At 40.2% G+C, this 15,696-nt stretch overlaps 1 protein-coding gene across 1 annotated transcript in view; it reads left to right on the forward strand.

The window, feature by feature from the left end:
- The window catches only part of SH3TC1 (SH3 domain and tetratricopeptide repeats 1), a 493,452-nt gene that overhangs the window by 299,534 nt on the left and 178,222 nt on the right, over positions 1-15,696 (forward strand). Inside the window, exons 12-14 of the mRNA XM_069632025.1 lie at positions 5,694-7,382; positions 11,968-12,148; positions 14,395-14,545. Coding sequence (XP_069488126.1) covers positions 5,694-7,382; positions 11,968-12,148; positions 14,395-14,545 — 2,021 coding nt within the window. The remainder of the gene's footprint in view (positions 1-5,693; positions 7,383-11,967; positions 12,149-14,394; positions 14,546-15,696) is intronic.

Raw genomic sequence — 15,696 nt, forward strand, 5'->3', positions numbered from 1 at the left:
GGATTCAGTCAAGTTCAGCATTTCTTCATTGACATAGATATAATCTATGATCCCTGAGCTGAGACCTCTGCTCCAAGTTGACCGTGGTGGGATTTCTGTCGAACAAGATCCATTTAGCATGAATTCATTTTTGGGTTTGGCAAATCTATTCCATTTCAACAAACAAATCTGGTTTGTTTGTCTTGCTGGTTCAAGGCAATGGAGATTTAGATCACCAGCTAATATTAGTTTGCAGTTTTTGTTTTCACGGGAGATCAAATCAAAAGCCTCATGCAGGCTTTCAAGAAACATGTCGTCGGATATTCCTAGAGGGTTCCAATATACATTAATGAGGACATACAATTCATCATCTCTGAAAAGTTTAAGCATCTGTACAAAAGGATTTGGTGTGTACCATAAATGAGTTTTTGTAAAGGATCTTTTTTTAATTGCTATAACTAGTCCAGAAACGGGTCTACCAGCACTGCCCCTGTTAGCTGGATTCAAGAAGATATCATAGTTATCCCACAAAGGAGCTGACATTAACCAAGTTTCCTGCAGCATGATGACCTCGTGCAACTGCAGGTTGGAATCCTTATTATTCATGGGATGCTTAAATCCTCTTGAATTCCAGCTAATTAGGGTCATAGTTTGAGAGTCATCCGAGGTTAGCTAACATTGATCATTCTGTTGACTACACTTGCATGCTTGAAAAAAAGTACAAAGCCAAGGTCAAAGAGTTGTGTTTTAACAGCCCAGATGGTGTTTTCCACTACTCTTGAATTCAACCATAGGGTTACTGATGATCTGTTTGGAGCATCGCTAAATTCTGCTAGCTCTATATCAATTGTCCCTATGTCATCCAGAGCCGGAATCTCGCTAAAAATGGATAGTATAGAGGCACGATTCAAGTTGTATTGAATCTCTGGCGGAGGACGACAGACCACTGTTAAAGAATGGACAGATGGACGTTTTTGTGAGCGAATTGAGGATTTGGATTGTTTTAATTGGTCCAATGGAGCTTGCTTCCGATTACTAATAGGAGTAGTTCTGGTCTCTGTGCCAGTCATAATCATGTTTTCATTTAGAATCTGTAGTATTGTTTGATTATGTCCTTTTCAATGAGTAATTGGCCAGAAGGTTCAATGTGATTTGATTTTTGCTGCACTTTCTCACAGTCCTCCTTTGATACAATGTCTGCAAACTTCACAACATTTGGGCAAGAGTCAGCTTTAGTAGCATCTGCTGCTGTCTCTATACCCTCATTTGTGAATGTTTTTAAATTTCTCTGTGCTGGTATAGTAGCCATATAGTAGTCTATGTCATGTCTGATTTCCTTACGACGATCGGTTAGGGTCTGATTTTCTGGTATCGGTTTAGGGATCGTAGATATAGGTGTCTCATTTGTATTGACAGTTTGTGTAGTCATGTTATTTGTAGCTGCCTCAACCAGATCATTTAAAGGACCGTATGATTCAATTTGTTTGGTCTTATTAACAATGGTCTGAATTTTTTTACTTTTAGATTGTAGTGTGTATTTTTTTGCTATTGCCTTTGATACTGCAATAGCCGCTGTCCGCAGATGTTACATTTTTAACAAATGATTTGGTTTGTGATGAGGATGTTGTTTTAGCTGTTGTTTTGTGTTTAGATTTTTTGACTGCTTCAACTTTTTGCTGCGTATTTCTAGAAGGCAGTTCAGGTGCATTAGTACTATTGCCTCCGAAAAGAGCATAATTTAATTTTGTCACAGAACCACCTTTACTACAGAGAACAGATTCTTTGGTGCCATCACCGACGAGATCTATAATCGGATTGAAGATGAATGGGATCAAATGATAACAGAGTTTCAGATCATGTTTCTCATGTATGTATGCGTCAGTTTGTGAACTCTCAGAAGTTTTTGGAATAGTTGGATTTACTCTTGGGGTAAATATTTTTACTCATTTTATTCTGCCATGTTATTATTTGTTCTAACTGCTGCGACTGTTTATCAGATTTTGCGCTCAGCGTTTCAAACAGTCTGGCTAGTGAGCGAATTGCAGCATTCATTGATTTTCGGGCTATTTCTGTTAGAAATACCACATATTACTTTCATGAGTGTTGGTATCTATAGTTGGCTGAAAGGCCATAGATTTGCATGGAGTTGCTGCTATGAAAGAAAGTTTCTGTATAGAGTCTAGATTTATATCACTGGCATTATTAAATAAATTAGGAGATTTTGATAAATTTTCTGATAAAGTCTGCGTGGAAAACTCTGCATTATTTATATCTATGTCTATAACAGCCAAATCATTAGCAGTATTCAGGCTAGAAGTTTTACCAACCTTACCAGTCAAACCTGTTAGTACATTGCATAGTAATATGCAATCCAACACAGACATTTTCTTTTTCAAACATAACAGACGAGTCGGCGACAGCGTCCTCTTTTTCTTGTATTCCTTGTTATTTTGAAACTACAGGTTTCTCATTTTTTGTTAGCTTCGTGTGGCGTTCTAGTTGCCGGATCACATTTTAAGTCCGTTTTTGATGTTGCGGTCATGGTTGTCATCGAAGCTTCGACCTGTTTATCAGCGTGAGTAAGTCCAAAAGATTGGTCCTTGCAAAACAGACGTATGTCTCCGCTTACTTTTTGTAATTTCAAAATTGATTTTGATTTCAGCAGTCCTGAGCGAGGGGTGGAGCTCAAACGAAGTTTCTTTACAGGAAATGGTGATAAGGTAAGCACAGAGTTCACGCCATTAGTGCTCATAACTCCCGGCACAAAAAGCATGGCAGTCTTCAAAGACGGCAATGTTCTCTTCATTGTGAATACAATAGGCTGATTACATAAAACTGGAGCAGGCTACAATTCTATGCCGCAAGCACCGGAAAGCACAGCCTTTGGACTGCAAACCGCGGCAAGCCCGGCAAAGCGGCCAAGCAGTACTTTCCGGTACTTGCCGAGGTGCGCGCACGTGGTGCGCGCCTGCTTGATTTTATAGTCCAGCCTCCACACAATAGGAGAAAGCCTAAAGTAGAAGATATAGGGTGTTACTAATAATAACAGAAGCTTAACAGTGATATTACAACGTTCACAGTGCTGACAGATTTTCACCTTGTGGGATATGAAGTCCAATGTTAATCCAAACTTAATGGAGTACAATCCTTGGGAACAGAAGAATGCGGCCAAGCAGTACTTTCCGGTACTTGCCGATGTGCGCGCGCGTGGTGCGCGCGCTGTCTTGTTTTTATAGGCCCGCCTCCACACAATAGGAGAAACCCTAAAGTAGAAGATGCAGGGTGTTACTAATAATAACAGTAGCTTAACAGAAGCTTAACAGTGATATTACAACGTTCACAGTGCTGACAGATTTTCACCTTGTGGGTTATGAAGTCCAATGTTAATCAAAACTTAATGGAGTACAATCCTTGGGAACAGAAGAACGCAGCCAAGCGGTACTTTCCGGTACTTGCCGATGTGCGTGCGTGTGGTGTGCGCGCTGGCTTGATTTTATAGTCCCGTCTCCACACAATAGGAGAAAGCCTTGTGGGATATGAAGTCCAATGTTAATCCAAACTTAATGGAGTACAATCCTTGGGAACAGAAGAACGCGGCCAAGTGGTACTTTCCGGTACTTGCAGAGGAGTGCCTTTTATATACAGTAGATATATTATGTATTATGTGTGCCTTTTACATACGATCTGTGTCCTGAATCATGTATACTATGACTGGTGTACCTTCCTCGTTACTGCTAATGATGAAAAATGGCCTGTACCTATGCTAGAATGCAAGTAGCCTTGTCGTGGACTGCTAATGTTGGCCTTGAAATTATACTTCTTTATCTTTCTTATTACAGCAAGAATGAAGAGAGTAAGGGGACTGAAAGGGAATACCTTTGGCTATTTTTATAGCTGCGAGGTAACATGCCAAGCTATGTGGTGTGATATAACTTAATTCATTTGGCTTGATGGAGGGGGGCCCCCAAAGGTGTCCGTGCCCCGGGCCGCCAAAGTGCTTAAAATGGCCCTGCGTAAGAGAATCAGTATAGAATGTGTTTTCCAAATTGGTGTTGGTTTAAAGTTGTACATATTAAATGAGCACACATTTAATGTTGTAGTTGCCGTCGTATTGAAAAGGGTGGTTTAAGAAAAACAGAAAATAAAAAAGCCCCTATGCATAAAGCAAGATTAAGGTTAGTGGCAACATGTGAAGGAAATGGGTTTGAAAGCCAAGCTCACATAAGAGATCCTCAATTGATTTTATTTTGTTTTTATTAGTTTCCCAGGCTATAAATGAAAATGGGGGGGGTTAGTTATAAGGATGGGCTCATGGCGCAAATCATATAAGAATGCGTGAGGATGGGCATATCTTTTTTAGAAGGGCCGAAACACCTCATGTCGACAGACTCTTTATAATTAACATCCTATTGAAACGGGATTGCCAGGTCCAGAAACAAACCGAGGGACAATGGTAGTCTTTTTTCAATAAAATAAGTGGGATTTTCATATTTCATTACCGATAAGCATGAGTGATGAAAATGCGATTTTGGAAATCAGAAATTGAGTAACTAATGATACAAGCGCTATATATAAAAAAAACAATTGGAAGTTGGACCATGTCTCTATTAAATGAATTGGGATATTGTATTGCACATAAGGCCCAATTGTTACTAACCCACAGCAGCATGTTGTTGTATGGCGTTGCACTGTTTTTTAAATGCAATTTTTGCACATTTATAGGCATTCTGAAAAAATAGGAATACATGTTTTTGTATTGCATGTTTACATGTTTTTATGTTGAAAGGCATAAATAAGTTGTGTTTTTTTTAAACATCAAATAATGAGGGTCTGAGTATATAGAGACATCTGCGTTTTCATCCACAAGTTACAAAATTGACACATATGGGAGGGGTAGTTTGTCATTGTGTGTTTTGTTGAACATAATTTTTCCCTATCGTGATGGCAAGACCCCAACAACAAAAAATAGGGAATTACCCGTTTATTTTTATGATCCAGGTAGAAGGCAGCCATATTCTAGTGACATTCAATAGATTGAAGGGGAAATGGATGAAATAACTGCTCACTAAATCCATTGCTGTAGAAGTAGACCTCTTTCTAGGAGTCCCCTCTAACGCAGAAATGCAGATCCACAGTCTACTCAATTTTGCTGAACTATAAAGTTATGAAAATAGTTTATAGACTAGCGATTTTCCTCGATTGCACACTAGTGTGTCTGGTGACAGGTAACACAAAATAAATGGAATTAGCAAGAGCTTTACAAAAGGAAAATGTTTTAAACAAACTGGAGTATTTACAAAGCAGCTTTAATATTTCTTTTAACCGTATCAACGTTTTCAATCAAAAGTTAAATTTTTTGAAAAGTATAAAAGTTAATAAAAGTCTGAAAAAGCTTGGAATTGGTAAACATTTTTTAAAGAAAATCAAATAGGGCTTTATATTGCGCTTCTTGCCGAAGCCCAGCCTCTTAGCGTGGGACCAGGTACCATGCTGCTCGTTTTTGTCTTGCTTCTAAGACAAGCACGTTGCCACTGGCTATCATAATGGTTAAACAATTTTGTTTATTTGTTGGAATTCATAATACAGACGTTGATAATTGAGCACGTTTACTGGTATGCCGTTAATATTTTAACAAGAACATTTCATATAGGAAATAGATGTTTTCATCTGTATTCTTAATTTATTTCTAATTCACTACATTCTGCCTTTTACAGATATGCGGAAATCTTTATCATCCTGTAAAGTAAGCATAAGCCAGGGGATGGTGAAGGAAACCTTAAGGAAATGTTCTCATGGTAAATCTGCACCCAAAAGGACTGAGAATCAAGAGGTGGATCAATCACTCAAAGCCGCTGAGCCATCATGCGAAGGAACAGAGCAACCGACCTTCTGCATAAACCGTGAGGGATCCTGCAATGACCAGGATATCCTTGAATCTTTGCTTCAATTCCTTAACAGCAAAGAGTATCAGCCATGCTATAAAAACCTTTATGACATGGCATGTCCATTTTTAAATACCATCTTTCAAGGCTATAATGATGAAAATGAGCTTGTCCGATACCTCAGTTTAGCAAGAGAGGCAGCCAAGAAAGCAAGCATGCATTTTGCTCTAACAAGGGTATGCTTCTTATTAGGGAGGCTTAGTGCTAAGAAAAATAAATTTTCACAAGCTCGAGTGTACTTTGAGGAAGCCCTAGCGGTTATAAGAGGGGAATTTGGTGACCTCATTCTTGTTGTTGCTGTTTATACAAACCTCATTGCCATCTACTTGAAGCAGAAGTACAAGGAAAAATATTTGCCAATTTTTGATAAAGTGTCATCACTGCTACTGTCAATCCCAAACTGCGTGTGCAGCACAGGAATGGAGTCGATCATCCTGAAGCATGCATTAAAAAGAGCTGTGCTGCATCAGGACAAACAGACTGAAGCAAGGGCCTGCTTTCTGTTGGTGAAGCTCTACAGTCAGCTTAAGCAATACGAAGAGGTACTGCCATTCCTGGAAAGGTTACAAGCATTGGACAATAGCTCACTGTTACACAACCAGACATTATCAGCAAATCGCTATATCAGACTTAGTGAGGTGTATACTCGAAAATGTCTGCCTCACATTGCTTTAAGCTGTGTAAAGGCTGCAATTAAACGATCCAGCATCTTTAAGGATTTCATGAGGAGCGTGGAGCTCATCCTTATCAATGCTCCTAAGCTCTATGGACTGAAGAAATCTACTCAAATCTTCCCAACTCAAATTGCACCCTACCTCCGACAAGCCCTGTCCTCAGTGAGCACGCAAGAAGAGAAGAAGCTTTCCAGCATGCTTTATACTAGTTTATCAGAATTGTATGCTTCGCATAAAGAATACAGGAAAGCCATCGAATACATGACAAAAGCCTTTGACACAAACATCTCAGTCAACACAAAAATGGTTAGAAATCTTTTAGTTTCTCTTGCTTGGTTACATGTTCTTCAAGAGCAAAATAACAACGCTCTGGACATTTTGAATGAAATTTTGGAAAGTGAGGAAGGTACCTGTCAAGAGTTGGGGGTTATTTACAACATAAATGCGATTGCTCTGAGAAGGACCAATCGGATCAAAGAAGCTACTCTGCATTATTATAAAGCACTGTATATTTCAAAAGAGTGTGCCATGATATCTAACCAAGCCATCGTGCTGGCAAACTTTGGGATACTCTGCCTCCATGCACAAGCCTACAGTCTGGCTGGAAATTATTTGCTTAAATCTGCCACACTCTTCTGTGAACTTCAGTGTAAGGGGTTCAACAGTGACTTTATCCAAGTCCTTCTTCTTCTCGGTCATTATTACATCAATGGGAGTTGTAAAGACAAGGGGAGGCTTTATTATGAATGGGCCTTCTTGGTGGCCATGGAAGCAAACAACTATGAAAGTGAGTAGTCCAACCAATTCACATCTGTTGTACATGCATTTGATTTGCATTGCAGATTGTGTTGTGTGACAATATGAATCCTAAGTTTGCATTATAAATTCTAAAACTATTATTTGACTTAAATATCACAAGACATTTTAACTATTTTTCAATGTTCCTTAAAGGTTAACATACTAGATATAATTTAGTTATTTTAATTACTTGTACAACGCTCATGAAATCAGATGATTGCTTCAAGAAGAGACCTCCAGAAGTGATACCAGAGTGTTCAAAACACTACAAGAAAAGAAAGGTATTGAGGGAGCATTGGAAGTGGTTATAGTTGTGTTTGTGTCATAGGTGGGAATGCAATAAGTTCCAGAGGTTGAAGCTTGGAACAGCAAAACAGCGTCCCCGCAAACATTACTTTGAGAATCTGGTTACTTGAAGAAGTGCAGAGGCTCTCAACTGGATGGAGAGATTTTGTTGCTTGGTAGAGAACAATGAGTTTCTTGAGGTGTCCAGTCTCTTGTTTGTGGATATCTCTGTGGGTTAGGCAATCATCTTGAACTTCATCGGGATAACAACAGAAAGTCAATGGAGTTGAACTACAGTGGATGAGGAAGGATTTTGAGGGTTAACATTAAAGATCAGTCTTGTTGCTTTATTTTGAGTAGTTTGTAATTTTGCAATTCGGGAGGCTGGAATAGAGGTAGTTGGCACAGTTACTTGTGGAGAGGACAATGGCTCTGATAAGTGAGACTCTTTGGTCAGAAGAGATGAAAGAGGTAATGCTGTGTGCAGGCTTAAGCTGGAGGTTGTAATATTTGATGAGCTGATTGATCTGGGTCCACCTAATAAGTACTGGGTACATGATACTGGGGGCTGAGTTCCTTTTATGGCAAAAATCAAATTTTGAGACCGTCGAATCGTCTATTGATTGAACTGGCTGTGAAGTTAGTCATTTAAAATTTCTCCCAAATAATAACTTTTGCATCAACTTTATTTTGATATACCATCCACCGGTAGCCATGTCAGACTTTATTGAAGATCTGATACATCTGCTTACTCCTCTTAACAAACCAAATAGTGCTACCATCTTAGACTTAAACTATTGGTTAGGTAAGCCTGAAGATCCGAAAGCTTGTGAGCTAGAAATGTTTCTAACAAACAAGGATTTCAAAATCCTCAACACTGAGCCAACACACTCAGGGGAAAACATCCTAGATTGGGCTGCCTCAAGGAATATCATTATGGAAATGACCAACATCAGAGCTTGTCCCTGGTCTGACCACTCATTTGTGGAGCGCTGTACCCACTTGCCTAATAAACCTCTAAAAGTCGATTTTCTGCCTAAAAGAGTAAATGGTAGGAATTTAAAAGGGATCAACTTGGGGAACTAGATCTATGTTTGAAAGGGGTTATGGTCCTCACCTGCAACACCGACCATCCTGAGTCTTTAGTCACTGTCTATAACGCTCAATTAAACAGCTACCTGCATAAAGAGGTCCCTTTTAAATCTTGGCTGATTAGAGAGAGAATCTGTCAACATTCTTGTTTCTCTCCCACCTTAAAGAAAATTGAAGGTTGAAAAAAGATTAGCAGAACGGATCAGGGTGAAAAATCAAACTTGTGAGAACAAGGAAACCTGGAAATCCTTATCTACGGGGCCAAAAGAACCTCAGTTAATTATGAAACCGAGTCCGCAGAGAATGACTTAAAAAAAGGTCTACAGAAATCTTGAGAAACCAAAAATGCTATAAAAGAGAGCTATGATAAAGTGCAGCAAGCTTTTGTTGACAAAGTCACCACTGCACGTACAAAGATTTATACCTCCTTGTCTAAAGACAGTTACTGCTCCATCATTGCTCCCCATACTAAATTGGCCCCCAACTCTGCATTGTCTTTCTCCTGTGTATCAAGAGATGAAATGCAAAAACATTCTCAAATCTATGCGTTCTACATCTTGTCCTGGTGCGGTTTTTTACCCCAAATGTATTTTAAGACACCCTGACATCTTTGTTTCATTTTTGTTATACTTTGTGAACTCTTCCTTTTCTTACGGGATTATCCCTGACATTATTAAACACGTAGTAGTCACTCCGCTACCGAAAATACCCAACTTGAGCCCAAAGGACCCCAGCTATCTACACCCTATTACCAACATACTTTTTCTTTTGTAAATTACAGAGTGGCAACATCACAGCTGCAAAGACACTTTTAAATCTTCAATGTCTTTCCTCCAAAACAATCTGGATTTCGTGCCCAGAATGGAATTGGAAGTGCCTTGCTGGATCTTCATACTCACATGTTTAACATCATTGATAAAAGCAAGACTGGCTCATTAATTCTTTAGGATCTCTCTGTGGGTTTTGATTTGCTAGACCACCAACAACTACAGAATTCTATGTCTACCCTTGGTGAGTGCTGAAATGAAGCAACCAACTGGATTTGCACTTTTCTGAGCAACAGGATGTCACGTGCGTGCTGGGGCAATGCCTCTTCAAATACTTATTCGATTTTCTGCTGGGTCCCACAGTGTGCTTGTCTGTCCCCTACTTTGTTTAATCTATATATCAGACCACTCTGTGACCTGACATGCCAGGACAAATGCTTTACCTACTACACAGATGACACTCAACTTCTTATGGAGTTTAGTGGAAACTACGTGACTGATTCACCCCACTGGATGTCTCAGTATAGATGTGTCTAAATCCTGGCAAAGCAGAATAAATGATTTTTGGCTCTATGCAGTCAATAGCCAAGTTAATAATATTCTCACATGAACATCGATCAGAATAACATCAAAGTCACGGAGAAAGCAAAAACTCTGGGGATTTATATGAATGCCTCACTTAGCGCAGATTCTCATGTAGATGGAGTTGAAGGCACCTTTAAGTATCACCTAAAAGTATTATGAGAAGTGAAACCATTGCTGTCCCTTAGAAATCGCATAACTTTGGTTAGGGCAATTATCATGCCTCACCTTGATTACTGTAATGCTCTTCTGGTGCGAGCAGCAACTGCATTAGCATATTGCAGGTACTTCAGAATGAAGCTGTGCGTATCAGTCACGACATCCGCAGGAACGAACATATCTCTCACGATAGAAAGAACCTCCATTGTCTCAATGTTCTAGCAAAAATATGCTTCAAAACTCTCTCCCTAGCTCATAGATGTATTCACAGAAAGGCCCCTGTCTACCTAAAAGAGCAACTAAAATCGTATGTTCATTCTAGACAACTTTGTTCCACCTCTGGCAGTCTATTGTTTGTTACAAAATCTAAACAAAACGGAGGGCTGGGGTGATATTTTCCCGTCATGACAGCTCAAGACTGGAACGCCCTGCTGGTAGCTCTCCGTTTGGAGACTTGCTACTGAGCATTTTTGGAAATGTTTAAAAACGCATCTATTTGATTGACTCTTACTCATTTTTTTTGGCTGTTGGACTTCTGATGTGGGCGTATCTCTGTTGTTTTCTTGTCTCTGCTAATCTCTTGTGTATATGTAGTGCCTGGATGCTTGCGAGCTTTGACGCTTTATAAATAACTAAATAAGTATTTTGTCAAATTGGAATCCCAAATTGTGAACTGATTTCACTGGGCCAAGTTGCGATGGCCAAGTGGCAAGGGCCAAGCACGTGAGAGGATGGAGGGATGAAGATGGCCCACGGTCAAAATTTGGGATTTGCCTCGAAGGAAGGAGAGATTAGGCGCACCCAGCCATAAATCTCTTTGAGGCAGGTTTCGAGGGACGCAGATGACTAGTGTATTGGGATAGAGTCAAAGTCGGAATAATTTCTTGCTCTTGTGACCAGTTGGATGTCATCTGTGTACATTTGGAAGTCTAGGTCAAAGGATTCGATGATGTCAGCTAAAGGTATCATGCTGGCATTCACGAGGAGGGGACGTGACAAGCCCTGGGGACTCCACAATCAAGTATGGCGCAGTGTCAAAGTTGGGAGCCTATCTTAACTTCTTGGGATCTGTCTAAATGTTGCTGCTGAAGTTTGGTTTGATGATGTTGTGGTATAATTTGAACATGCCAGCTGTGTTATTCTTGCCATGGTAGGGAAATCATTGGCATGCAATGATTGAGCATAATTTGACACGATTGGGTGAACATTGGAAGGCAATGATAGGGAGAATGTACACTAAATGTCAGCCCTACCGTATCTTGTGCTGTGTGCAGTTCAGACAGTTGGATGTCTCAATTGGACTTCAATAGTGGCATGACAGATCAATTCGACTTACAGTTTAAAACGTACAATGATAACATCTAGTTGCTGATCTATTCCGGTGCAAGAGATAAGGAAATGGGCTGGTTTTTGATTGGTGTGGACACAGGACTGGAAGGTGGCCATTTATCAACATATTAACCACCTGAAGATCAAAGTCTCATTCAAATGTCTTCTCTTTGTCATGTCTAACTAGCTGTTCCCAACCTTGACTACAAAGCAGTTGCGGATTAGTGCATAAACATACCAGTCACTTTATCATTCAAGAATACGTGAGTGGCCCCTGATGTCTGGGCGGGCTCTGGTGTGGGGCAGCGATTCCCCATGCCGTATACTCTAACTTACTTCTTGATTGCTTTCTTTTTCTAGGACAGCTCCAAGCTCTTCAATTGCTGTGCCAGTTCTATAGAACGTTTTCTGCAGACGAAGCCCAGTGCATTATATACAATAAATACCAATTGTCATTGGTCAGAAAAATGTCTGATAAAGTGTTTGAGAGCCAAATATTGGAATCCATAAGCCATCTGTATTTATCTTTAGGTGTTGAGAGGTCAGTACAAATACTTAATTGGTTCATGCATTAGATGTTTGATCATGATGCAGGAATGTGCTATTTATTTACAAATATGTTATGTGTTCATGACTTCTGCTGATTTGCATGCCACGTGTTAATGTATGGTCCAACATGCTTTCTGATGCCTCCTGCACTCCTGATAACTGAGCCACTAGCTCATCTTCAAACAGCCTCATTCTCTTGCATATTTACATGGCACTCTCTGTTCTTATCTGGATCCACATATCCATGGTATGTGAGGTGTATCCATTAATGAGCTGACTGTATACGGAGCAGAACACCACAGATACACAGGAACTTTTACAACAGATGTCCATATCGTTATTGTATAATGATTCTGGTTGCATAGGCTGCATCTTATGTTATTTGGTTTCTGTAAAGTGCTGAACTGACGCTTCTAGGGTCCTGTAGCACTGCGTGACAATTCAGTTGTGTTCTGTTGCACCTACCTGGTTTCCAGTAGACCCTAATCTGAAATACAGCATGCATTGCATTCAAGAAGACAGTGATACAATTAAGAGACACTACTAAGGATGTCCAGTATTATCAAAAAGCTACAACCAAGAACTAGGTATGGGGTTGTGGTGTCTAGTTTGAGGCTAAATATATGGATTTTGTAAGCTGGATGCGCATTCAAAATGGAGCATTAGGCTGTTGAGAAATTAGGTGATGAAGCACACTGAGGGCAAGAGGTAGCCTGGGAGTGGTGTGCTTGGTAGATTTGTTTGCACAATTGTGGTTTCTCCATTTCTTAGCAAATAACACTAAATTAACTTGGTCATTTTCAGGATGAATAGTCACTAAGGTTAGAGGTTTCAGGAACATAGGAGCCTTCGCGAGATAATGTGTGAAATCCTCAAGAAATGTCTGCCCCACTGGCAGCCTACCACAAATACTTAAATGAACCATTTTTGGCACCACAATATGGCACCCAATTCCCCTTAGCATCAACCACTTTTCCCCCCCTGCATCCTGACAAACCCATTCAGCCCCTGAGTTATTTGAACTCACTGTCAGATAGGTTGAGTCAGCAGTGAGTCCCTCAAAGAATGGACGGAGTGATGCAGAGAATAGATTCCAGCAGACCACAGGTCAGGAACCGTGCCACATCAACGAAACAAGTAACCAGTCAGGACACACAGGCACGTATCGCATACCTTGTCGATGGAAGATAGCCACAGGAACAGCCACCCACCCAAACGCATCTGCAATCATACGCTACTTGGAGACACATCGCACAACAACTCTGCCATTAGAATGCAGTTAAGTACACAAAAAATTTGCTCTAGCAGGACACATAATCAGTCTTCTGCGCTCGAATATTCTGCCGAAAACCTCACAGTTCCCATCCACAAGCCAGCTTGACATGGGTCACTAGCAGGGACTTGGCTGCCCCTACCTACCTTTGTATTGGCTAAGGTACACACATGCATTCTAATTTCCTCTGACAAATCTCCCATACCACGAACTTCAGTCCCCCGAGGGCATTCACTACAGCGCTTTGAGGCCATACCAATGGGAAAAGGCACTATACAATGTCAAATTACATTACATTACAATTCAAAGCTGGAAGTGCTGATTTGGTAAAGTGCTGGATTCACAGCTTGCATGCATAGCTAGATGTTGTAATGTACAGCAACTCACAGGAGGTTATCCTCCACGAGCAGAATGAGGCTGCCGGTGGCGATTTGCTGGAGGCCAAACACATTCATGACAAACTGTATGGCTTGCAACAAAAAGAGCTTAATACCAGTATACAGTCATGCATTGAGACAGTTTGAAGTTAATCCAATTCCGAATGTTCTTTTGTTAGATTCATTAATTTTATCTTGAGTTGTTATATTTGTCACGTTATATTTGCCTAATATCTCTTATGATCATTACTGTCGTTTTTTGGGTATCGTATTTGATTCCCGTTTGTGTACCATTAAAGAGCCACACATCATTAACCATGATAGCATCGTTTTGTAATAATGTTACTGTCATTTGGTGATTAAATTAGTGAAAAGACAACATTTTGTAGCTTTTTTGATATTGTAGGAAATAAATAATTTGCGATTACCAATGAAATGTGAATAGTCCTGGCAGAATGAAGTGTTAGGTCTACCTCAAAACTGTAGTTCCTAGAGATTTTAATTTAATAATTAAGCAATGTTTTGTGTTGAATACCCTGCAACACTGATGCAAATTGGATAATGCCACTGATAATGTCATGTTTCCAGGGCTTACAGATCAGCATTGGAATACACCAAGAGAAGCCTTGGGATTTTCATTGATCTTCAACAGAAAGACAAGGAGGCCTATGCCTGGCTACAGGCTGGGAAGATCTACCATGTCCTAGGACAAAATGAACTGGTGGACCTTTACATCCAGGTACAGTAAACAGAATGGAATTTTCATTTTCACGAGCTACATAAGTTGGAGTGATGTGAAGACGACGTGTGACCTGTTGTCTGTTATAGTTATTACATAGAATACCATGATTTATAGATATAGAATTGAATGTTGAATTATTATCTCTTGCTGGGCTAGGTTATAGTGGCAGCAGAATCATTGCCCTCATCTCGAATGCTACTGTTGTAGCTTGGCCAAGGTGCCTCCTAGTGTACCAAAACTCTTAATAAGACGTGTAGGTGTGGGAAGATGGCATTTACACTGTCATCCCCACATTCCTGCCATTGTAATTTGTTGCCAGTCATGATTGTGCCCGTTTTTGTCAGCTGGTTTTGCTGTTAGTCGGATAGAAAGAGATATCTTAGCCTCAGTAGAGGGTAATTCATTTCTTAAAGCTTCAGTTAATGTTTTCTTCTTGCCTATCGCATTAAATTGATTTGGTTCAAACAGTTCACTTTTGTGGGAGAACTCTGAGAAGTAATACACCAGCCTCAAACATAATTAGAGGCAACATTGTTTAATAGAATGGAATATAAGACAAGCATTGTCAAAGCATATAGTTTAGGCTATAATATAGGCGTGGAATTGCATTGGAGTTCATTTTACGCCATGCTGTACGTCGGCAGCGGACTGCAAAGGTGCATGGAAAAAGGCGGCGTGCATGTGTATGTACCACCTTTTGCCCTGCTTATTGGCACTCCTCTGTGCAAATGAGCAAACCGTCTCTGCCATGCAAGCATGCAGGCAGCGTGTACAATGGATCCTTATGGGGTCCACCTGCTTTTAGGTAGTATGTGCAAAGGTTATTCCTGGATGCCCATTTTAAGTTGTGCCTTCTCCACGGTACACGGTATACTACAGATGAGATTTTCAAGTAGACAGTTGGAAGCAGTGGAGTTGTGGGCAAGAATAAGAGAAATGCTATAAACCAATGTCTTCTTGATTAGAGTTAAAGCAAAGACTTAGTGCTAAGTATGTGGGTGGCATTGGTTTATTGAGGCATGTGTCAGAGAGGGTGTATGCCCTATATGTCATATGCTCCCCAGGAAGTGGTCTTTAAACTGAGGGCTGAGGTCCCTGAAAGAATACTGCACAGTCCGTCTGCTGATCCACTTCTTAATGCGCATTGT

Source organism: Ambystoma mexicanum, chromosome 6q (genome assembly GCF_040938575.1).
Source record: "Ambystoma mexicanum isolate Mex_15411 chromosome 6q, UKY_AmexF1_1, whole genome shotgun sequence".
In the NCBI taxonomy this organism is placed as follows: domain Eukaryota; kingdom Metazoa; phylum Chordata; class Amphibia; order Caudata; family Ambystomatidae; genus Ambystoma; species Ambystoma mexicanum.